Source organism: Schistocerca piceifrons, chromosome 6 (genome assembly GCF_021461385.2).
Source record: "Schistocerca piceifrons isolate TAMUIC-IGC-003096 chromosome 6, iqSchPice1.1, whole genome shotgun sequence".
NCBI lineage: Eukaryota > Metazoa > Arthropoda > Insecta > Orthoptera > Acrididae > Schistocerca > Schistocerca piceifrons.
In genome coordinates, this window is record NC_060143.1 from 361934371 (window position 1) to 361961576 (window position 27206).

Sequence of the window (27206 nt, forward strand, 5' to 3'; positions counted from 1 at the left end):
AATACAAATAATTCTTTCTGGAACAGGTAACTTCCAATAACTAAGTCCGCAATCTAACATGCAGTACAAGTCTGTATCAACAAGTTATATTCCAAGATGACTTCCTGTAGGTCCATTGTAGTGGCAGCAACACCACTCACTGATGACTGCCATAGATGGTAGCTAGTTGGCCTCTTAGCATGGTCTCCAACTGAGGACTGGTCATGCTGTGGACTCAGTGTGAATTGACTGTAGATGTCCGACGAGGCTGCTTACATTATGGTATGGATGACTACACTCAGTCCTCGTGATTGGCTGCCACTGGCTGAGATAATGAGCTGCATGCTTGTTGGCTCTCCATGTAAAGTGACGTCATCTGCCGGGTCACTGGCTTCTGTGGAAAACGTGGTAAAGTGGTTCCATTGGCTGTGGTACCCAGTTGAGGTGGCTGTTACTGTCAGCCTTGTTGAATGCCCACACCTGCTGATTAAGCAACTGGTGATACTGCACCATAAAAAGGGATTTCGTCAGGCAGGCACCGCAGTACATGGCAGAACAAGTAGAGCAGTGGGTGATAGAGGACAGTTTGGCTGTACATTGGTCTTATCTCTGTTTCTGTTTTGCAATAATTATTGCAGTGGACCCCTTAATGATCTTCAGAGCTTAGCTAAGTTAGGGAGAAACAGTGGTGCAGCCTGGTCTTTTCTCTTTTAACTTTTCACTTCTATTCTACACCTGAGGGAAAAAGTATTAATGCCATTCATAAGTGGAATAATTGGTTACAATGATAACCAAAGAGTGTCATACATTTATAGTAATCCAGTGTTGGTAATATGAGCTGTGATGTTTAGTTGGAAAATTATTGAAATTTTAAAGACTTGTGTAAGAAGCTGAAATAATTTCAACTTTATTATTATTAATTACATGTTGGTTATTTTTTAATTATGCTTATGTGCTGCTTCATCCTTTGAAAACAGGCTTGCTAATAGTGAATCGACATTGTAAACATTTGTAAATTGTATTCAACTGTTCTCACATCATTTACAGAAAAAAATAATTTTTATTACTAAATACAGGAATATAACAGGAGCCTGGATACAGGCGATGAAACTCTGACTCGACCTTGTTCAGCATTTGCAAAGATCTTTGAACCAAAGACAGAGCAGGACAAGGTGAAACCACCTCCCAGTAATCTAGTGAAGGGAAAAAGTATGCCTAGTCTCAGGTAAGCTTCTATAGCTTCATAAATTATGTAATCAGTGACTTGTTCATAGCAAGCAATTTTTATATAATATTTCAAAAGTTTCTCTTCCAAGGCATAAAACTATATGCCTCTCACATATTTAATTGGGCTGGAGTATGTGCATAGTACAAATTGTGTGCCATTGTAAGTTAAAGAGTCAGTGATTGTGTCCTTATTTTCGACCTCCACTGACTCATCAAAATACATTAATGATTAAGTTTTTAGCAGAACTGATTAGTGGTTTAAAATATTGTTTATTTCCTGGGATTTGTATTCATTTCAAAACAGTATTGCATTGGTGCTTTTAAGATTAATTGATTACTACTTGTATCTCATTTTAGAATTTAAAAAGTTTTATTATGTGATTGAATCTCAGTATTTAGACAATTTATAGGAGCAGCATTTAGTATTTTTTCACAATGTTTTCATAAACTTCTTTAAGATCAAAGTTTTATATGTTTCACACATATTGGACATAGCAACGGTGATGTGTAAATGTCTTGATCACGTCATCCACTTTATATTTCAGCACAAGCCAGCTGCTTAGCATGTCATTGAATTCATTTGCATGAAAAACTGAAGCTATGGTTGTTTCTAATTGCTGTAATATTGCTATTTAAATGTCTTCATTTTTGTTGAAAATTTGATTTCTGTGACCCATCTTCAGAAGAATGGAATATTTTTATTGCCTCCCTTATATTATTCAATTTCAGTTTTTGTTAAGGAATGGCCCTGTAACAATTTGTAGTTAATGTTTTACATTAAAAGATATATGAATGTGGCATTTGGCAATTAACAATGCCTCTTTATGTGAATAGATTAAATTTAAATTGTTTCAGTAATGGCTGTTTGAACATTCATTCTGACATTTCTCACCAAGACAGTACACAGGTGGATTTTCATTAGATTACAGTAGTTTTGTTTATTGAAGAAGCTGATATCTACTGTGGCAGAAATTGAAACTAATTTGAAGTTGTTTTAGAAAGATTAACAACAGGTGTAGGCTGAAGATCATTGTTGGATCATTGTACTAATAGCCAGAACCTTGTACATAACTATCTGAGAAAAAATTTCCTTAACTATACCCCACTATTATGTGCACTCTCAAGCACAATTGTAAGAGAATATTTTAACAACCCCAAAATACACTGCTGGGACTGATAGTCTCATAAATACTGAAGAACACAAATCATTCTAAAATGTTTCATGTGATTACTACGTAGAATTGGAACTTGATAAACATACCGATGATGTTAGATTTGATTGTGATAAACAGATCTGCCATCTTTGAAGAGGCAGCCATACAAACTAAAATCAGTAATTGTGATCCACAATAATATGTAGCTAGTAGAATAGTTGAAGATGGCTAGGAACAAGAAGCCAAGGCACATCATGGTCTACAAACACTCTTATGAGACTTCTTAAGTGGCTTACCTGTTGTGGAAAGGATACAAGACATATGTGTGATATCCACCAGAACAACAATCATCAAAGTTTTCAGTCACTACCATATCAAAAGACTGTCACAGGACAAAAAAAATTGTAATAAAACCTTTCAATCACTATGTTATCAAAAGACTGTCACAGGGCTTTAAAAAAAATAAAGAATAAAAATTAAATTGTTCCACATCAGAGTTATCAGTGCTAACAAAAATCCAGTCATTCATTTTTGATGTAAGGACCAAAGTCAGACAGTAGCAGAATGAAAGCCAAAATACTGAATGTTGCTTTAAAATGTTCCCTTGCTAAGGAAAATCATTGCTGGATGGTGTCATTTTATTGTACAGAAGTGACAGACCAGTAAATATTTGTATTGAAAAACACCAGAATTGCGAAAACCCAACATCAGCTCTGTGGAAGCCATGGCAGGATCTGTATCTAATTCATATCTGAATTAGCAGCCCTACTCCATAATTTACTGCAGATATTTTGAGCAAAGAAGTGCTCCCAGTGACTGAAAGAGAGAGAGTGAAGACTAGAATTTAATATCAAGTCACTGTTGACATCATTAGAGATGGACCATAAGTTTGAAACAAAAAGGATCAGGAAGAGAATCATCTTTGTCCTTTTCAAAGAAGCCATAACTCTATTTGCCTTAATCGGTTTAGAGAAACCAAGAAAAAACTGAAATTTGGATGATTAAATGAGGATTTGATCTCCATTGTGTTAATTACTAAGCCACATTTTGTGGAATTATTGAAATAGTACAAATCACACTTGTATAAAGGAAACAGAGCCATCCACAATGCTATATTATTTTTATTTTGCTTTATTTATGAGTATACCTCATGAGAGAGAGCACAATCCACAGTTTCACACCATGTGGGGAGACTGCAATCACCTCAGGCTAAATATGAAATAATCATCAAGAATCAGTTTGGCTTCCAGAAAGATAATCAACAAGAATCAGTTTGGCTTCCAGAAAGATGCCATAGATGCAGAAATAGATCTCATTGAAAATGTCAAACTTGGACTCTAAAAATAAATGTGTAGGAGTATTTATGGATCTAACAAAGGCATTCAACTGTGTAGGCCACAAAACTTTAGTAGAAATATTAGGAGTATATGGCATAAGAGGAAATACAGGAGACTGGATTCTCTCACACCTGACAAATAGGAGCCAATATACTGAAATTACAAAAACTGCTGGTGAAAAAATAAGATCTGAAGCAAGAATTTTACACTTCACTGTGCCGCAAGGCTCCATTCTTGGCCCAATACTCTTCATTCTATACACAAATCACGTCCCAAATATTATTAGGTATGGTAGTATAGTTACCAATGCAGATGACACAACTCTTCTGTTCACAGATAAAGACACAGGCAAGCTAGAAATAAAAGCCAATGCAGAGGTAAATAATGAATTTCCTGAGTGTTTTGAAGAAAATAAAAGTTTGTACTGCACACCTTGGCTCCCAAGCAAAAACAACAATGCGGATAATTCTTTTCTGGAGAAAAAATATTGTGCTTGACAAGATCTAGTGCTATTAACATGAAACTACCATAAAGACAAGGTGCAGAAATACACGTGATGGCTCAACACTTTTATGATATAACTGACATTCAAGCCAGGGGATGGCTAAATTTAACATCATCTTAAAGAAGGAGTTTTCTGACAGTTTCACATGGTTGTATGAATGTTTTGAGTGTGGCACTCAAGTGTGGGAGACTGTGTAGATCACCTGAAGCATTAAGACCACCATCTTAACTTTTTGCTAGTTTTTGTTAATCCAGTAGTTACTTATCTGTTCCATGACTTACATCAGGTTTAGCCATTGTGTGCAAAACTTCACATGTGTACACTGTACTGCGCTCATGCCATCTGAAATTGAACCTGACCTGGCACGTCTTGGTCCTTCTTGGAACTACTTGGTCCAGCACGACATTTCATGTAGCAATGTGATGTGACACTGTTTCTTCCAGAATTTGGTGTGGCATTTTGCAGTTGGCATGACTTTCTTCAGTTCCGCAGAATCATGGTGTCAGTGCTGTTTATCCTTCACTATTTATTCATGGTGTAAAGGAAGTTCATAGGGCCAGTTGATGTTTGCACAAAAGGAGGCAGGAACAAAAATTAGAACATTCAGAACAAATTGTAGATCTTTCACTTAAAGTGGACTTGACTGCACACTACAAGCATTAACATGTTGCAATGTGAGAGACAACTTATTTCTGATACTGTGGGGATGCATGTAAAAAGCAAATTGGATTGGGGAAGGGGCAATTTCTAACATAAAAACCATCTGTTTCCTTGCACCCACTGGTGTTGCATAAAATATAAAATTCAGAAGAATTCTTTGTGGTAATGAAAGAATTACAGGAATAGTTTTATATATGTTTTGAGTACACTGTCAGGCTTACATCTATTTCCAAGTTGTTTTCGAGATCATCTGCCATTTAAATTGAAAATGCCCCTGTACATGTGCAGATGGAACCGATTGATGTGCAATGCATGTACCATTTAAAAGACAGATTCTTTTAAAATAAAACTGTCCAGGAGTTCTAAGTAGTTTTCTTTGGGAAGAGTATCCACATCTCTATATTGAGGTCGCAAATGTGGTGCAACGTTTTGATCAACATCAGTCCATGAAAGACTTCTTTCCAGTATGGAACTAATTGAGTCGCAATTGTAAAGCAGCTAGAGTGACAAATATCACATGTCAAGTTCTCATAAACTACACATGAAACAGAAAAGAAAGATAGTTATGTGGTTATATTGAATTAAAGATAACGTTAATCCATTGAAATATAAAAGTACAGATGTTTACCAGGTGTCACTAAGGCAGGAACGATGTCAGTGTTCCCTAATATTTGTAACACTACAGTATGTAGTGTGATGCTCTTACACACCAGTTCACCAGTTGCCACTAAAAACCGTTATAAATAGTCAAACTTGAGTCCGCAACATTTTGCAAGTTCAGTGATGAATGAATAATTTACTTTTCAAGCTGTTGTTTCACCTGCCATCTCAAAACTACAGTCTGAGAGATGCTGGATTTTTTTAGGCCAGTATAGTCAAATATTAAGCACACCTGTTTCTTGCACACAACAACATTGTATTCATGTCAAGTTATGGTATGAAATTTTGCCAGTAGCTTCTTTATTAGAAGAAAAATCCTATTTTAAGTTCAGTTTCTTCATCTCAGTATACTGAATTTTTTCCCTTGGGATACATTATTTGGCTATTCTCCAAAATCTCAACTGCGTACTATATATCATAACTTAATATGTTTCCTTTTTGAACAAAATCTTGAAGCAGCCAATTTTTTTTTTTTTTTCCAAATGCTTATTTTCTTTTAATTGAATACCTTCTCTGAAGTACCATCATTTTGTTGCTTAGCCAACCTGTAAAGTAACAGCTTGCAGGTCAATGCATGTGTCTGAGTTCTATACAATCAGTGTGTCCACAATTAATATAAACATTAATATGTAGGCCATCTGGCTCATTTCCTGCACTTGAAGGTGAGTGAAGATTCTTTTTGCAGAAGAATTAAAAATTTTACCCTCCGAGCTCTTTAATAAAGATGTTTTTGCCTTTGCTTTGTTAATGGAATATACACATCCCCTTTCAGGGTAGCAGTGTTCATGAAGACTTTCAGTTACTGAGTGATGATATCTTTCCTGTCCTGCTTTGCGAGTAAATTATTCTTAAATTTTTTTAATGTTTGTCATGTAGTTGCTTCTGTTAATTCATCCTGATATTTTTGTGATTTTGGATTTAGTGTTATTGAAGAAATCACATTTCTAAAATTCTCAGCATGCTTTTGTTAAAATTAACTTGTAACAATTTAATGTTACTAACAATGTACAATTTTCTTGAAAGTGGCATCCGAAAGATTTCCCTACAAGTCAAAAGACACTACTTGAACACTTACTATCCACTCAAAGCTGACACACATCCCAATTACAGCATTTTTAATTACAAAAAAAAATTCACCTGTGATACAAAATCATAAATGAGAACTTCATAAATACTTTGACTTTTTTTTTTTTTATTTTAAACATAGCTGCGTAACAGCAACGGTTTCACGTAAGTAGATTTAAAACAGCCGACCCGTTGCAAAGGATAAAGTAATCTTTACCTAGATTTCGATAAGTTTAAACCTATCTTCTTCAGAAGTGTAACTTCTTTCGATAAGTTTAAACCTATCTTCTTCAGAAGTGTAACTTCTGAAGAAGATAGGTTTAAACTTATCGAAACCTAGGTAAAGATTACTTTATCCTTTGCAACGGGTCAGCTGTTTTAAATCTACTTACTTTGACTTTTGACAGCACAGACTGGTAGTCAGGTAAATTTACTGATTTAAGCCATCTACTTATCAATCTTAATGTGACAAAATTTTTTGTACTAACAAGTATTAAAAGAAAATGCAGTAAGAGTTTTGTTTTGACATCTCAGAGTTAAAAATCCACCACTGTTGCCCAGATCTTGTTGCAATTTCTTTTTAATCAAGTGATTTTACAGCAAGTGTAACACAACTATTTGTGCCTTGTAAATGATGATTATGTGAAAGCATTCTCTTCTGAATTGTTCATGGTCGTAACGTCTGATGGTGTTGTGTAAATTGCACAATATTTCCATGAGGCAGCTGCTCGTCATCTTCAGCGGCTACTGACATACTGCTATTGTGGCTTGCAAATTTCTGGCCTGGCTTGCAAGAAAGACACAACCACAAGGGGCAGGGCTATAATGTCATTGTCAACACCCAAAGTCCCTTGCCAGAGAAATGATCTACCGTCTCTGCAGATGGGGTGCATGAAAATATGGACACAAGCTTCTGGCCCCAGTGTACACACACATGGGCATACAGCTTAACTTTCCCATGCTGCGCCTGCAGAGGCCACAGCACCTGTAGATGATGAACAGGTGCCTCGTGGGAACGTTTTGCAGTCTACTCAACACCTGCTGATGTTCTCCTGTGAACTATTCAAGAAATTATTACATAAGGAAAGCCTCAAACAGCACAAGTTCAACTATACAGAAGAAATTTTCTATCCACTCTGGATTGTTTGCTGATTTAAAACTCCCTGGCAGATTAAAAGCTAATGTTGGATCAAGACTTGAAAGGCAATGGTCACAAGGCCAACTCCTAGTCTAGCATGCAGTTTTTATCTGCCAGGAAGTTTCAAGTTCATTTATGTGCTACAGGGTGTTACACAACCAAATTTCAACTAAAAAGTTGCAAGGAAAGATAACTTGTATGCAGAAACTTTTGGATTCATACTGATGAATGCAGATTAAGTACTCGCAATATGAAATACTCGTAATATTAACTGAAAACATTGTGATTAAAGGGAAAACTACTTAATATATAGTGCTGAATCTGAAAAAATTAATGACATATTTTTTGGATGTAAATCATCTACCCAAGAAGACCATCTTAGCAGAGAAAATCAAGTAGTCACGCTAATACATTAGATTGCAGCGATGACAGTGCAAAGGAAAATTAAATCACTATATCACACATTCAGAGCATCCCATAGCTTTGAAGTTAACAATTTTTTTTCAGATGTGTGCTGTCTGTGAACCTCTCACTCACAATCCTGTCAAACACAATAGACCAAGTATCATTCTTTTTTTAATGAAAACAAATACTGCCTTTCTCATTGATATAGTTGCTCTATTTAACAGAAACGTGCAAAACATATATTATAGTAAAATGAGATAATGTACACTCTTGGGATTCCAAATAAAGGATAAGTAGAAGCTGTCTTAACATTGGAAATCTCTCAGTTGATATATCTACCATGAGAGTTCTCTTAAATAAAATGCTCATCAGAAGCCAATTACCCTGAGCATCTTTAGAACTGGCTGCAATTTTCAGCATTACATTTCCATACTGTTGTTGCTTTCTATACTGTAAGCTAGAATTAGGCCTAATCTTTAGTAAAAGAGCTGCCATATATTACGTCTATGTCAGTAACATCTTTGTATGTGTGTGTCATAAAGTTTTTGCGCATTTTTACAAAAACGTTTTTTTCATTTTGTGCCTGTTTCGAATGATGAAATTATATATGTTTACTTTCTTGGCTGTAGTGGTCCAAAAAATAACAAATATAACTACTGTAAAGATGTGAAATACAATTAAATAATAATTCTTATTACAAATGCCTTTTCTAAATGATGATATACAGGACATTGGAAAATTATTGTTATCTTGTCTTTCCAATTAAGTATCGTATATTTTCCTATTCGAAATTTGAATGGAGGAAGACGTTGACAGTCCAGGAGTAGATGGTGAAGAGAGCCAATTCCCAGTCCTTTGCTGTTAAACAGCTGTGATGTGACCACCAAAAATTATAAACCATTGCTGTGCTGTAATTGTGCCACTGAATCTTGAAATTTCTGTACCATGCTCTTCAAGTACAAGTGTATGAATATTATTTATAGTCAGGTTCAGAAAGAAATAAGAAACAAATTCTACTCTCACATTCTGCTCTCACTTGTGGCAGTGTCTATACTGCTACAGTTTTGTGCTAAGCAAGATATTCTGTCACTTTCAGCACAGAACTGGAAGTGCAAATTTATTTATGGCATTTGTTGTAATATTGTGTAATAGGTTTAATGCTCATGTGTTATGACCTTTTTGAACAGCAACAATCTCCTCGTACGGATTTATCATGGCCTCTCTGCATACCAACTTTCTGGAACTTAACTAAACCTGATGGTATATTGCATCCAGAGGACACTAGATGACAGTGCTTAGGTTGAGGACATTTGCTTTGACTTCCAGGAGGCATTCAATACTGTTTCACACTGTCATCTACCATACAAACTAAGAGCTTGTGGAATATGCAACCAGGTTTTCAATTTTATTCATGACATCCTTTTTTAATATGATGAGATGAGAAGTGGACACTTTGGTTGTATCACAGATCTGTCACACTATTGTCTGTCCTTCTCATCTTGCCCGTTAAGTCTCCCATGACCCAGCATTCTAGGTGATTCTTCCCTGACTCTCCCGATTTTCCTAAACTTGCCAGTCCTTTTTCTTCTTCCTTCCCCTTCATTGCTTCTGCCCAAACAGGATCCACTGGCTCCAAAGGCTTGCACATTTCCATAACTTCTATATGCGTTTTTTCCTGCCGCAGCGTGGTGAATAGATTTTTTATCTATACAGTTATATTACAGTTTCAAATATATACAATGAGGTCGATAATAATGGAATGTCCATAAGGCTGTTCATGAATAACACTGCTGTACATAGAAAAGTCACAACACAGGATAATTATGGCAATGTACTGTAAGACATGTAAAGGATCGACACTCATTGTAGGTACTTGAAGTTGGCAATCTTCATAAATAATTGTTACTTATTGCACCTGAATGAACAGAAAGGTTCTACAGTCTTCAGTTACTTCATTAGTAATCAATAATTAAAAACAGTAATAACCACAAGGTTCTTTGAGTGTTTGTCTGGAATGATTAAATGTGGAACGCTCACAGAAAATTATTAGCCTGAGATTCATTGGAAAGGAACTGTAATTCACCAAAAAAAGAATAATATGTCAGATATAACCTTTGTTTTAATGATTTTTCAGGATTTCTTGTCAGTCTGCTATCCTTTTCAGTAAAATTAGACAGGGAAGATCCAAAGAAGAACAAGATATTTTACCATAAATTTGTTAACTAAAAATAAATGCACCACAGAGATGCTCATCCTAGTTAAGTGGCAGACATTATAAGACACGCATTATGCATCAATAAATGGTTCACTATTGAAACTGAGATTTCACATTTCAGGAATTGTAAAGCAACATATTACATCCTTTCAGATCTCACAAAATGATCATGATAGCATGGAGAGCTGCATCAAACCAGTCTCAGGACTGAAAACCACAACAACAACGATCGCGTACTTGTCTGATTTTGTTATCATGATCATTTTGCGAGATCTGAAAGGATGTAATATGTTGGTTGACAATTCCTGAAATGTTAAATCTCAGTTTCAATAGTGAACCATTTATTGATGCATAATGTCTGTCTTATAATGTCTGCCACTTAACTAGGATGAGCATCTCTGTGGTGCATATGTTTTTAGTAAACAAATTTATGGTAAAATATGCTGTGTACGAGATCATACAAAGTAAATGGAAAAGGAGAGGGGACAGTGATGGTGGTCCAGGACATACTCTCCACCATATGCTGTAAACTAGGTTTGGCCACTACAGGTGTAGCTTTAGTTTAGCTGGTGTGGGCATGAAGGTGGGGGGGGGGGGGGGGGTGGGGGGGAAGAACCTTTATGAAAGAATACACATTTCTGATGCAGAGATTGAGTCAGGAGGGTACAATCAAAATACTCTTGGGATTTTATCAATTTTTTATAGTTTCACTTTTATGCCGAACAAAAATTAATTGTTGCTGTTATACATTTGAGAGATACACAATATCAATGAAGTTTTAATTTTGTAAGTGATAGTTTTGTATTACAAATGAGTGGCTGCATTGATGGTGAAAATGGTTTTTTTAAGTATTGAAATAAAAGTACAGCAAAACTTTTATTCTAATTTCTGTGCAAACATTCATACTTCGTCTCAAAAAGTTGTATGCCAGTGAGTGCTATATGAGTGATGAAATGTGTTTTTAGTTATGACCATTCATTGTGCAGCAAATAGCCTTTTCGTGCTTCAGTAAGCAAATAGTATGCAGCATACAGCAACCACATTGCTTAGTTTAAAATGATTTCCATATTATGCTCTCTTAAGAAATTAATGGTATTTTGCATGTTATTTACTCTCTTTGTAGTATTAGACTTCATCTTAAGTTCAAGACAAAATATTCTGTGTTACACACTCATAAACAAGTCATTGTAAATGTGTATTGTTGGTCTTCTAAAGTTTGTACTGGGCAAGATGTATGTACCAAACTGGTAATTAATTTCTTGTGGTAAATTGATATAAAAGTCAAAATTAGTTTGTGCACTAAAATTAATTGTATGTACTTTATTAGATATTTAGATGTGATTTCCTTGAATTACCATCATCGCTTTTGTTGGCGTGCTTATTGGGTACAGTTCACATAGTACATTTTATGGGAAGCTCACATTTTCCATTAATTTCATTGTTGTTTATGAATATCTGAGACTTAACCCTTACCATTAAAACAATCCTATTATTGCTTTTAAAGTCAGTTACTTTATTAATTATAAGTTGTATGACCTGAGTTTCTCCCAGCAAATACAATGTTCAAGTAACTTAACAGCAATCCAGCTGGGTGACATTGTCAACAACTGCCGATATTTCGACAGGTGCACGCACTGTCATTCTCAAGCACATACTGCAGCACAAAGCACTGTTCCAGGGTTATACCCAGGGTTGCCACAATTTCTGGAAATCAGGGAATATCAGAGCATTTCAAACATATCTGAGAAATTTGAAAAAAAAAAAAAAAAAAACACTGGAAAAATCTCATTTTTGTCTCAGTAGCATGAAATTTTTTGTTTACTGAGATGTCATGCTTCGTCACTTGCTGGATGCAGCTGAGTACATGCACCGCATCCCAGCTCCCTCATTCTTACAGCTTCTCTGCTTCCCACGTCTCCCCTCAGCTTGCAGTCAGTGCTGCCACCTCTGCTTGCTGCTAGCCTTGTGAATAGGGATGTGGAAATGGATTAATAATTGCATGTATAATTGGAAAGAATAGTTGAGAAAATTTTGATGGTAATTTTTGAATCTGTGCCTGATCTTGGGTGAACTTTAACTGACAACAATACTGATACCAATATCAACAGACCTTGAATATCATTATATTCAAGGTCAATAAACATTTTGCATTACGTACTGCTGCTTCCAGTAGTGTACGCTACCATCATAATCACTGCAACGACTGAAATTGGCGATCTGTCTGTAAGTTCGTAAACACATGAAGCACGATATTTTTAGTATAAGTAATCGTAGTTCAATAGGTGCCTATCAAGTCTGAGTCATTACCGTCACATTAATTCCATTGTGTGTTGTCTTGAGTGTGACAATGTCGATGCAGCAACGCTCCTCCAGATACTGCATTAATTATTCTTGTCTGCACCGAACCTCTTGATGCAGGATCTCAGGGGCAAGTGAAATGATGAACAGATAGGAGTTGAACTTATAACCGTGTGACTAGATATTACTTTTCTAATAATATTTTATAATATTTTTAATGAATGACTAAAATACACATTTTTAATAATGCTGGTACAACGGATCCAACCATACTTCTGCATGCTACCACTTCCTGAAACAGAAGGGTGAAGATATATGAATTAATAAATTGAAGAGCATATTGTTTCATATAGATACTTAATGATGCATCAAACCATTATCTGTGCCACAAAACAACTCGTTAATTTACTTTTGGTGGTGTCTTTGGTTTATAGCTCATTCAGTTTACGTATAGCTGATATATAAGAAAAGAAAAAAAGAAAAATAATATGATTCAGTAAACTAGCAGCTGCCAATGAGATGCAGGGAGGCATGAGGGGTGGTTTGTTTGGATCTAATTCTCAGAGACTGTTGACGTAGCAGCCAGAAACAACGGTCATGTGTGCAAGAGTTGTGTCTGAGTGATAGTGTGAATGTGTGTGCACTCGTTTTCTGACAGTGACCGTGTTTATGGTGAGTTGCTACCTATCCTCATTAGTATTGATTCTCAGAGTATTTGCGCAAGTTATCTGTTGCGTGGGTGATCACCACGGTCTCATTTCATGGTGTCTGTGACACGTGAATAGCTGCCCACACAAGTGGACTTCCATGATGGGCCAAAACAGTAGGCCATTTCTATTGGTTTCTGATGGATCGGGCCTGCTGATCTGAAACCCATAGTTTCCCAGTAAAATGTGGGCTCTACCTCTTGGATCTGGTCTCACTGATCTGCCTGCAGGCTGGGTCTGTCTGTGTGTGACATGATGCAGAATAATTTCATGGTTTATCCATGGACCCAGGACTGTGGTGCTCCTTGGCAGGCCAGAGGCCATGGACAATGGATTTCAGGAATTGTGACTGTCTCATCACAAGTACATTGTACAGTGCGGCATTTTATAGACATTTTATTTATTCTAGTACATTTTGGCACTTCAAATGTAGTTTATATATTAGAAAGCATGAATGGTAAGAAGAAGAAAACTGTGGCAGTTGCTGTCAATTTGTACGCTATGTACTCATATATTTCTTGGAAGAAAAATTGCACAATTCCTGTAGAATAATAGACATAACACAATGGTAATAACTGACAATAACAAACATAGTGGAACCAATATTCTATTGGCAGTCACCTGTAGTGTTGGTATACACAGCTCTTCCCCACAGTATACCGTACATTTGATTCAAGAGTTCTACTTTTTTCTGAGGTTATTTCTGAAAGCAATGATCTATCTTGCGACTCCAACAAAATGCGTAATTTTGTCACCAAATGTGTTTCATCCTCTTGAAATAAAATAACATCAGTGATCTTAATGAAACATATACATCATTTGGCTTGCTTTCTCAGTTCATTACAAAAGATGTTGATGTTAGTTCTTAAGATTTTTGCTCGCACGTTTGGAAACACAAAAGTCCTTACATTTTTTTTGTCAACTTATGTCTTAACCTGAGGTCCCAAAATTTGCCAGAGAAAAATCCTAAACTTGTCTGGAAATCAGGTAAATATCAGGGAATTTCACTTGGGGAAACTTATGGCAACCCTGGTACCATAGGAAGACAAGAGCCCAGACTATGTTCTACAGTAGCAGGTTTTCCCAGCTGTTGTAAATATGTGTGACTTTCATTCCCAGTGCACTGGTCCTCCACAGTAATGATAGTCTGACCAACATGTGATGTGCCACAACGGCAAGGAGTACAATACGCACCTAATTATGCCACCCAAGCTCATCCTTTACAGAACCTAAAAGGACTCTTCTCTTAGATGGGTGTTAAAAACCACATTTCGCATCCTATTTCCACCAATTCTATTGAAAATTCTCACTGTGTAAGGCATATAAACGCCATACACTTTGATGGTACCAGATATTATAATCACTCACCTAGTGAATGGTCATTTGATAACACAACATGTTTGATTTGTCTTTCACTAAGGTGACTTCCAAATGGGTTAACTCAGCTGACTGTCAGTCTGATATGATGTGGGCCCTGTGAACTGAGGTGCATAGCACCCCTTGCCGTTGAACCAGATGGTGGCAACTATCAACCTGTATATACAAGTCAGTGTAAATAGGCTTCCTGTAAATGACATGTCCCAATTTACCATCAGCCTTCCTCCTGACTAACATATCCGGGAAGGGAAGGTGACCATCCTTTTCCAACTCCATCATGACACAAATATTCTGGTGGACTGAATTCAGATGTGTAAAAAGTCATTCAGATTCTCACTGCCATGAGGGTAAACAACAAAATTATCATGTATATAAATGGAAAAACATGTTTCTCGAAGTTTTCCATGAACAAACTGACAACAGTATATGACAATGGGCTTCCCATCATAAGTCCATTTGTCTGCCCATAATACTGGTCATTGAATAAAAAATAACTGGAAGTCAGCATATTTCAAAATAGATTTGTTAATTTGACATGAAACCTAAGCTCAATGAACAGTGATAACTCGGACAGAGAAACGCAAGTGTAGAGAGAGACCACATCAAAACTTATTAGAATACAGTATGAGAGTCATTCAAATGCATTTCCTTTACTTGATGTGACAAATCAGCTGAGTTCTTAATGTGATGCTCATCCTCACACCAACCTACTAGTGGGCTCAACAAGATAGCAGTGTGTATTGCTTCATGATTTGTGAGCTCCAGTATTACTCACAGTCAGCTGAAAAGGAAACCCTTCATTATGAAACTCCAGAAAGTGATATAATCTAGGGGGAGCAGCATGGTAAGAATTTAGGCTCTTGATAGTCTCCTGCGCCAAGGAACTGTTCTTCAGGAGGCTGTTAGTCATTTTCTCAGCAGTTTGTATGAGGTCAGCACCAATCCTGAGATACCCTGAATCAGACAGCAAACACTGCATTTTTGAAGATAATCCTTTTTATCCAAAACAACTGTAATATTGCCCTTATCCACTGGTAAAATAGCAATATACAGACCAACTCTTAAGTGAAAATACAGCAGACCTCTCAGCAGCTGTTATATTACTCTTGGATGGATGTGCCCCAGTCAGCAGACAACATGCCTCCTTCCTAGCCTTCTCCACAACATCACAAGCTAGTTTTAAAAAAAGCCATCATTGTCCTCTCTCCTTTTCCATTTACTCTGTATGATCTCATACTTGTCTGATTTTGTTATCATGATCATTTTGTGAGATTTGAAAGGATGTAATATGTTTCTTGACAATTCCTGAAATGTGAAATCTCAGTTTCAACAGGGAACCGTTTATAGATGCATAATGCCTGTCTTATAATGTCTGCCACTTAACTATGATGAGCATCTCCGTGGTGCATTTATGTTTATTAAACAAATTTATGATAAAATATCCTACTCTCCTTTGGATGATCCCTGTCTAATTTTACTGAAAAGGATAGCAAACTGACAAGAAATCCTGAAAAATTGTTAAAACAAAGGTTTACATGCTAAACCCTGCTCTGGCATGGATAAAGTTGTGCTATGAAAAGCTTTCTCTGTGAGATTTATCATAGTACATAGATATATAGAACTATTCTCCAAAGCACAGAGATGTTCAAGCTTTGTCGTATGCCATGCACTTACAGTTCGAAATTCTCAGTCAGACTGTGACAATGAAGCAAAAGCCAATATGTTTGAAACACTCATTTAATGACTCCAAAACACTTCCCTGGAAACGAAATGTGACTGTCGACGTGTGTAATGGATCCTGTCACAAACAAGTGCAATGATTGATGAAATTGACAGCAGGAGAATTAATATGATTCACAACTTTTTCAAACAAACAGTATTTTGATCACGACACCTCAACAAAAACAACAATGCGTTTTCCCGTCATGCTGCTGTGGAGTTTATCCAACCTCTGCAGGCAGTGATACATTTCCTCCCTGCAGAGGTGAACAGTATGAGACTTGAGTTTCTCCCGGCATATACAAAGTTCACATAACTCATGAGAATGCCACCAGGTGACACTGTCGACAACTACTGATATTTTGAAACGTGCACACCCTATTATTTTTGGGTTAAAACTGCAGAAAGTAAGTGCTGTGTAAGGGCATTTGAAACCTCAGTTTACAGAGCAATTTTCGAGAGATAACACGTGTGCACATGCACTGTGAACACTAGCACCATCTCACAACCAAAGATGACCAGCATCAGAAGTCATTGATAGTGAAAATTAGTAACCATGCATGAGGTAACATTAACTCCATCTCTCTCTCTCTCTCTCTCTCTCTCTCTCTCTCTCTCTCTCTCTCTCTCTCTGTTTCTTTTTTTAATTAAATTTGCAAGTAATCTTATAAATAAAGATTGAGGTTTCTTTTTAAATTCTGCGTGGAATCCTGAGCTCTTCTCTTTATCAGAAACCAGTCGGACAGAAAGGATGCTGACCCCACATAACATGTTGAAAAAAAGACTTAACAGTCTCCTGCAGAAACGTTCCTTGTTGCAGGAGACTATCAAAAGTCTTAATTTGTACTGTGCTGTTCCCTCTAGGTGATATAGTCTTCCAGAGGTCCTCAAGGAAGGGAGTAATATTGGCACTCTGACATCTCATGTAGCAAAACACCTTGCTATCCCATTCAGCCCACTAGTATGTCAGTGTCAGTGTGAGCATCACATTAAGAATTCAGCAGATTTCTTACAACAATTAGAGGATCTCATTTAAATGACTCTGATATTCCAGTAACTTTTGATGTGATGTCTCTCTCATCACTTTTGTTTCTCAGTCTGAGTCATTACTGTTAACTGTGCTCAGGTTTGGTGTTGAATTAAGAAACCTATTTCAACATACGATATTACAATATTGCCATGCCTGTGTTATTCTGATTACGATTCAAAGTTCCTTTGGACATACATGCATGTCCAAACGAATAGGCACTGTGGAGACTACAGCCATAATGAAATACATGAAATGAATTTGCAATTGCAAATAAGGTCAACCATAAGCTGTGAAATGGAATGACGACAATGAAAATTTGTGTTAGACCGGAACTCTTGTACTTATTGTGAGCAGTTGCCTTACCATTTGCTATCCGTGCACAACTCACAGACAGACCCAAACTCATGGCTGATGACATATGGCAGTTTGGGTCTGGCCAAATGGTAAGTCAACTGCTCACGAGAAGCAGGAAATCCGGGTTCGAGTCCTGGTCGGGTACAAATTTTCGTTGCCATTATTCCATTCTACAGCTGATGGTTGTCCTTATTCACAATTGTGAATTCAACAGACAGAGGTAAGCCAATTTGTTCACGGATAATGTTGAGGAATGTGTCTTTTGAGTCAGCATCTTTTTTATTTTTTTTAAATTTTGTTTTTATTTATTTGTTTATTTATTTTTTTCAGGTGATACTTTTGTTGTTTAGCCTCATGGCAGTGAGAACTTGAATGATTTTAAGACACCTTGATTCAATATTGAATATTGAATATTTGTGTCATGATGGAGGTAGAAAGGGTAGAAGGGATGGCTGTCTTCCCTTTCTGGACGTGTTGGTCAGGAGGATGGTTGATGATACATTGGGACATGTCATTTATAGGAAGCCTACTTACACTGACTTGTATCTACAGGCTGCTAGTAGCCACCATCTGATTCAGTGTGAAGGCATACTTTGTATCTTGGTTTACAGACCCATGTCATCTCAGACCTTGACAGCGTCTCAACTGAGTTAGTCCATCTTGAGGTCACCCTCTGTCAGAATGTTTATGAGGAAAGACAAGGCAAATGTGTTGTGCTACTGACCAACTGTGTACCTGGTGAGTGATGATAATGTTTGGGTACCATCAAAGTAGACAGCCTTTTCACCTTATGCGGAGGAAATGTGTTTTTCAATCCTCATCTAAGATTAAGGTCACTGTAAGTTCTGTGAAGGGTGATATTGGTTTGCGAGTGCCCTTTGTATTCCTTGCAATTGTGGCATGTTATATATTGGTCAGACTATCAGGCTTGTGACAGACTGATGTAAGTAGCATAAGTGTCACATACACTTACAACAGCCGAACAAATCTGCTACTGCTGAACATTGTCTTGGCCCTGGTCACCTTATAGAATATAACAACATGGATATTGTGGCATGCATTTGCAGCTATTGCAGTAGTGTTATTAAGGGAGTAGCTGAAATTAAATGTGCTAGTACCTTTGTAAATAGAGATGAAGGTTTTTCTTTAAATTGTGCATTGAAACCTGCTCGATCTCCCAAGTCAAAAAACAGGGGGATGGAGTTAATATTACCTCATGTGTTGGTTATTAATTTTCGCTGCATTATCTTGTGACATCGGTTGTCTTTGGTTGTGTGCTGTCACTGGTGTTTACAGTATATGTGTACGTGTGTGTGTGTGTGTGTGTGTGTGTGTGTTCTCTTTCCAGAATTGCTCTGGAAACAGAGGTTTTAAATTCCATTGTGTACTGCTTACTTGCTGCAGTTTTGCTTTGCAAATGACAGGATATGCACCAGCTGAAAAATTGCCTGGTGTCAACAGCATCACCTAGCTGCATTCCTATGAGTTATTTGAATAATAGTAAATTGTTTGTGAAATGTTGGACATAGAAAACTCAGTACTCCTTGCTGCATAGAATGCCCAATGAAAAACTTAAGTCATTCAATTTCCATTCATCTTCAGAGGGTACAGGCCAGTTCTCTCACATTAGAGTCAATTGTAATATCTACTGTAAGACTCATAGTGATCTCCCCATCTCCTGCCATTTTCCCACATGTTCTCTATCACTAGCTTATCTGAGTTACCCAGATGTAACTTTCCTTTTTTCTTTTCACATAATCTATTAAAATCCTCTTGGCCTGTACCTCCATTAGTCCACGTATTCTTAACTTTCCTAATCTTATCCCTCCTCCTGCACCACCTTTGTCTTATTTTTTGTGCAACAGATGTTTTTACCACATTTTGTTATTGCATTATATATTCCTTAGCCCACTTTTAAAATTCATTCCACCACTGTTCTTAAGCCTTGGCTTCATAACTGTATGATTGTCAGTGGAACTTTGTCTCTATTCTGAAGGAGAACAGAATTTTCATAGCTCAGCAGTAATTACATCTTTTATGACACATCATTATCTTTAATGTGAATTCTAGTCTCTCATCTGAATCATTATTTTTGTTCATTATAGCTTAACATGTGATATATTATTGTCTCAATAATTCTAGATATATAAATGTGTTTCTGGATTGTTCAGTAAATTATGAGAGATTAATTTAGTTTTCAGTTCCAAAGAATTGTTTTAAATAGCACCTTTGAAAAGAAACAAGTAACAATGAACTACTGCAGTGAAAAAAATTAAAATAATTGTTTAATTTGGGACAATTGTTCATAATTATATTCAGATCTACTATCAGATACCTAGCATGTTTTGTTTTTGTGTCTTCAGTGTTTAAAATTTTGCAACCCTGTCTATTGCAGTGTATGATTTTATTCTCAAACAACAAGAGACTTGAATGACTGTCATCTAGCATGCTGCTGTTCATGGAGCTAACTGAGTTTAGTTTCTCTTATAGTTGCCGTGCTGTATCCTGTGTCTGTGTGTTTTCTTCATGTAAAAAATGTACAGAGCTTTTTATTACAAACTACAATTTACTATTTTATTGACATTTTATTTTATTTATTATTTATCATTTGGCAAAAAGTTATTTTCCTTTGATTTGGATCAATATTTAACCATAATCAATGCTCATGAAATAATTGTGCTAACTAATGTCAAGGTGCCAGTGGATCAAGTGACAACAAGGAAATGCTAACATTGTGTTCAATTTTAAAATTCAGATAATTCTTCTTTGGAATTTAAGTTCATGAGGGAAGAAAAATGATTATGGAAAACAACTAAAATAGTGATACAGAGCAGCACACTCTTCAAAATATGTCATACAATAAAGTGCAAAGACAAGATGGGGACACTAAAAAACAAGAAGGAAGATGTTGCTGTTATAGAGAATGTAAACCTTATAAGGTGCTGGCAGCAGAGACAGGCAGAAAAAAGCAGTCCTCAGATTGTGACATTTACAACTTTCCTAGCTTATAAATACTTCTATGAAATATTGGGAAAATATTTGTATGTCAGTAACTCCCTGCTATGATATTTCAGTGCAGTCAACTGACAATCTTCAGGTATACACTGGCGAAGGTGTATTAAGCTCCTCTGTTTGAGACAGTGCTAGTGTGTGCATGATGTGCTCAAAGTCTGGCTGCAGTTGTAACTTGATTTCAGGTACTTAACATGTAAATCTGTTCACTACTCTGTTTACAATTTGTATAAGCTTCTCCCCAATCCATTCAAAACACCTTTTAGAACACTTACAAGAAGCTCCAACTGTGTATAAGCTTCTTCCCAATCCGTTCAAGACACTTTTTAGAACATTCACGGGAAGCTCCAACTAAATTTCTTGCCTGGATCACTGTCTACTATTCCTTGCAAGTTTCTTGTGTTGTTATTTTTTCACTAGCTTTTTTCTTTTGCTCGTTATTTTCATTGCGACATCGTTATTCCCAGGGTCAGTTCTGTTATGGTCCTCTTCATTCTATTAAAAAAATATTTTTGTGTGGATAGTGTAATATTAAAAAAGTGCTGTTAACCAATAAGATAGTACCCCCATCAACGATAAGATGAATAAAATGGTAACTCACAAATACGAGAATATTTAACAGGTCAGCATGAACCACTTACCACTCTGTTCTCAGGCAAGAATATACACGGCAGTGGGATGATACCATGGCCTCCAACAAGTGAAGGGGAATTTCATAAAGTTAAGGAATGTTTGGCGCAAGCAGCACAGCTAGCTCACCTGCGCATTAGTGTTCCATTGACTCTCATGGTGGATGCAAGCCAAATGCAATTAGTGGAGCACTGCAACAGACATTTAATGATCAATGGCAACCACTCCCCTTTTACTTTCAGAATCTTGCGCTGCATCAGAAATAATGGAGTGCTACCAATCATGAATTTCTGGTGATCTATGTGGCCATTAAATATTTTTCATTGTCTGTGGAAGGAAGGCATTTTACAGTTTTTGATGACCACAAACCACTAAGTTGTTTATTTCAACATGCAACAGATCATATCATTGTGGCAGTGTAGACAAGCGGAATATGTATCCCAGTTTACCACCAGTGTGCATCGCTTTACAGGTAGTAGTGACATTGTCATAGATGGTCCTTCTGAAATTGCACCAGCCTAGAGGTGGAGCCTCGGGCTGAGATAGCATCCAAGCAACAAAAGGACACATTGCTGCTAGACTTGCTCCTAAATGAACACACAGTCCTGCAGCTGCAACATATTTTTGTCCCATTCAGTACCACTAGTATCTGGTGCAACATATTCCAGGACAAACAGCACTCTTACATTCCCACAGAATTTCAGCACATACAGTAGTTTTCCAAGCACTGCATAATTTGGCTCATCTGAGAAACAGCAAAGTTGGTAGGCAAGCAAGATGTTGTGGCCAGAAATCCAGAGGGACTTCCCAGCTTGGGCACACTCCTAGCTCAATTACCAGCACAGCAAAGTTAACCGACAAGTCTTTGCAATGGTTGCGCATTGTCCAATGCTGAAAACTATGTTTTCATATATATACTTCAACATAAGAGGGGCCGTTAGCTTATTCTGCTGGTCACTGCTTCCTAATTGCTGTAGTAGATCATTTTATGAAGTGGTCCAGAGCTACTCCCAAACAGACATCGTTGTGGAGGCCATTGCAATGGCATTGTTGCTTACATGGTTTTCAAGGTTTGTTGTTCCTCAAACCATTACAAAGCTAGTTCAGGTCACAGCTGTTTAATGAGCTCCTTCAAATAAATGGCTGCAACCATCTTTGCACACTAGCTACCATCCTGCTAGTAATGGAATGGTGAAGAGACTGCATCGGATTTTAAGGATGGCACTGACGGATGGATGCCTTGTCATTGGTGTGATTAGGCTTGTGCACACCAGTAGAGGAGGATCTGCATTGTTCACCAGTCCAGCTGGTCTTTGATTAGGAGTTTTTTGTGGTGCCGGGTGAACTAGATGTAACAGCATCACTTTGGCCGATTGCTCCAGAAATGATGACAGAGTTCAGATGACAGTTCAGATCCCAGATGAGACATTTACATGCAGCTCAACCTGCGAGGCACTGAGAGAGAAAGGTTTTCATTCATAACATTCTGCTACACCCACCATCATATACTGGTCCCTACAAGGTGCTTTCAAATAAGGGAAACAAGACCAACTAAAGTGGCAGGCACAAAATAGTCTCCATAGAGTGACTAAAGCCTCCCTATCTCTATAACAAGGTACCTACACAGTATCATCATGTTTTCCACCGAGCTGCCTACAATGATAAGTAACACTGCAACCTCCCTGGAGACTCCAAAGGCCCAAACTATCATATCCCTGGAGCAGCCACCTTTAAAAAGAGGGGGAAGTGGGGCTGGTGTTGTGACATCAGTTCCTGTGCAAGTAGCCAATGCAAGTAAGAGTTGGAAAATGAATCTGGTTCGGCAGAGTCTTTGGTATCGAGAGAGAGTTTATTTAGTAATCTTTGTGTGCAAATAAAAGAACATACTGAGTACCTATTGTGTTTCTGTTTAATAATTATTTCTTATCAACAAAATACACATACATCTACTGCCCAAAGAGGAATGACGTATTCAAGTGAATTTATTTACAAAAATACTAACACTACAGAAATAAAAACAATACTCAAGATAGAAAGAAATATTCAGACTGTGCATAAACAAGAAATACAAAGAAAAAAAGCTGATGACTAGCTGTTAATGAAATAGTTTACGAGAAACTTGAACAAATGATGGACTGTAACAGGAATAGATGCAACTTCCTATCAGATAAAAATTGTGTGCTGGCCTGAGACTTGAACTCAGGACTGTTGTCTTTTATGGGCAAGTGCTCTACCAACTGAGCTGCTGAGCTACCCAAGCATTACTCACTACCCGTCCTCACAGCTTTACTTCTCCCAGTACCTCATCTCTTATCTCCCCAACTTCACAGAAGAGTGCAGTGCACACTGTGCCACAGAGTTGAAAAATTCATTCTGTAAATATCCCCCAAGCTGTGGCTATACTATGTCTTCACAATATCCTTTCTTCCAAGAGTATTAGTCCTGCAAGTTTCCCAGGAGAACTTCTGTGAAGTTGGGAAGGCAAGAGATGAGGTACTGGCATAAGTAAAACTGTGGGGACGAGTCATAAGCCGTACTTTGGTAGCTCAGTAGCTCAAGTGATAGAGCATGTGCCTGTAAAAGGCAAGAGTCCCAAGTTCAAATCTTGGTGTGGCACACAGTTTTAATCTGCCAGAAAGTTTAATACCAGTGTACATTCCTCCAAAGAGCGAAAAATTCATTTTGGAAGAAATCTGTTTCATTTTTTTGGTCATGTAATCAAGACACCAGAAAAATTACTTACCAGAAAAATAATAGAGTATCTGGAGAACAATAAGACATCATATGGATTCCCGAAATAACAATAATGAACATATGAGGAAACTAAAGTTACAGTACATCATTTGAAAAATAAAATGAACAAAATCAAGAAAGTCAAAGATGAACAAACGAAGATCAACAGACAATGGGAAGGGTGATTTTAGATGAAGAGAGAAAGTTAAGATCCAAGACAGTGGAGAAATACTTGCCCAACAGGAACTGAAAAACCCGTTTCTTGTAGAACTGACTAAACTGTTCCAGTGGAGGCCGCAACATTGAGGCGGAGGAGGAGGAGGGAACTTTTATATTTTGATATATAAATTAAATTGTTGAAGAAACTTATGGAGGCTTTCCAAACTATCATGCCAAATTATAAATGGATCATCAATATATCATCAGGTTTCAAAGCTGTTGAGTGCCTCTAGGGGAGACGAAAGCATCACCATCAGATTGTCCAAAACCTCATCAAATGAAATATACATTGAAGAGAAAGTGTGCTCAAACAACACTGTTATATCATCCCCAAACTTGTTGACTGATGAAATGTAGTGAGTCCATCAAAGGCAGTTTTATATAAAGTGAGACAACATCAAAACTAGCTAATAAATGTATAGTTTTCAGATTAAGTGACTTAAGCCTGCTGGTAAAAGCAATAGAATTGTGTAGTGTGTTGTTTCTGTTTACAGGTATCAAACAGTTTATTTTTTATTTATTGAGGTTGTAATTTTGAGTATTACTAGTCATCTCTAAACAGAAATACAAATATCCATGCAGATGTAAATACAGCATCAGGTTATTAGAATTTTGTGTATGATGGGAAAATTGCTTACAATGGGCCCGAGTAAAGATACCATTTATGTGGCAAAATTATAGACATATGCTCCATTTATTCCCAAAACAGATCATACAGTCATACTTTATTTGTGAATTATAAGCAGTCTATGCAACCTGAACTACTGTAGGTAGATGCTGCCACTTGACAACCTCCTGTGGTAGAGAGTTGGAAGTCGAAAATGCAAAGTTTTTCTCATTACTTGGTCAGTGGCATCCTTATTGATCCAGAGAAACATTGAGGTACATAATATTGCACTAATTACAAGAATGTATCTAATTTCTTTTATACACTCACACTACATTCCTTGTTGATGTCTGCTTAACTGCATATTTACCAATTTTGTCTACCTTTCCATCATTCTACTGTTCTTTGTCCTTTATGTGCTTCTCTCCTAAAGTTATTAATTTATTTGTTATTTGATCAAGTCTTTAACAATCTGATTTATCGTATACTGTACTGATTCTTTCAATTTCTGCATGTTTCTCCTTCTCTTCATCTCATTAGGTCTGGAAGGAGGTACAGCTGTTTTCTGAAGCCTAAGGTTTTCCTGTTGTTATTAACTGTACTGGTACTTGATTTGAACTAGCACAAATATTTCTTTTGCATTTTTGTGTCATGATCTTACTTTTATGATATGTTCTGTAATTTTGTGTACAATAAACAAAGATAAATGTTTGTTTTATTTTAGAAGGTACCTTTTTACAAAAACAAGCCTTATTCAGCAGAAGATGAAACAATGACCTAAAGTATACAGTAAATATTGGTTACTCTGATGTTAATATTTTGAAAAAGATGATTTATTTTAATTGAGCTCCATGAGAGAGAAATTAGGGAATTATGGAATAAAATTAAAGTTTCTCAGTCAGGATATTCGAATAAAAAAATACTTTAATAGCAGAAAAAAAGTCCAAATGAAATAGCACAGAATGTTAATCAAATATGGAGTTGGAAAACACAGTACTTTCCACAGAGAGTCACAATATTTCTTTGCCAGTGAATGAATTAAATTCAAGAGTTTCTGTGAAGTAGGCAAGGGGCAAGCCCATAATTAAAACAGCTAGAAAAGAAAGGAAAAGTGAAATATTAATTTGAATAGAAGCAGGTGTGCTAAAGATATTAAATAAACTCTCTACACATGGGTATTAACAGCAAAGTAAGAAACAGGTAATTGGACTAAGGTGAGAATGAAGGGTAATGCATGTTGGACCAAAGATACACAAAGAGGAGAAACAGTAAAGTGGACAAAGGTAATATCTCTTCACTGATAACAGCAGATGTTAAAAATAAACAAATGCATCTACCTCCAGAGATATAATTGACATTATCCTGCAATTCAAGCTTTCCTGGATTCAAAATTGAAAATTAAATGAATGGATAATTCGTTAAATAGCTTGAATATAGTCTGCAGCAGCTTACCATCCGTACCTATGTTGATAATTTGTAAATTGCTACATCGTATTAAGTGGATCTTATTTTCGGTATTAAGAAAGGTTCAGGCAAAACACTGATGATTGTTGGAAAGCTCCATAAAAACATGTTCTTCTAATATATGTTTTTGAAGTAGCAAGACTGGAATGGTTTATTTACCTTGGAGGATTTTATTTAAAATGCCATTTATGTGGGGAATAACATGATTTCATTAATGATGTAGCTCAGGGTATGAAAAACTAGTTAGTAAACAGAAAAGTTGCAGATGAAGTGGAAAAAATCTTAGATAGAAGACATTATCTAAGAACAATAATTACATACATTGACCCTGCTATGAAGTAATTGATTAGTTCATTATATTCCATATTAAAATTGGGCAAGAGAATTCATCTTCTGCAGTATGCATTATCCCTTCCATTTATCTCTTCTTTATTGACATAAATAGATACCTGATTCATTTACTAGTTTGTGTTCCATATCACTCCATTCTCCATATTATAATTTCTTCCTTTTTTGTACATTGTCAATTCCACATCTATTGTTAGTTTCATAATTTATTTTCATAGAATTCCTTACATTGAGAGACTTCTAGTTGCTGATCTTACTCTTACAGTCATACACTGGTGCCTATAAATGAGGGTAAACTTATAAAAATAACAAGAATTCAATAAGCTGTGTGTCCAGTGTGATGAGCTACAGGCAAAGTGTATA

The 27206-nt window shown here is 36.6% G+C and overlaps 1 protein-coding gene across 1 annotated transcript in view; it reads left to right on the forward strand.

Moving 5' to 3' along the window:
- Nucleotides 1-27206, forward strand: part of LOC124803322 (protein unc-80 homolog) — a 995149-nt gene that overhangs the window by 371216 nt on the left and 596727 nt on the right. Inside the window, exon 16 of the mRNA XM_047264506.1 lies at nucleotides 1056-1204. Coding sequence (XP_047120462.1) covers nucleotides 1056-1204 — 149 coding nt within the window. The remainder of the gene's footprint in view (nucleotides 1-1055; nucleotides 1205-27206) is intronic.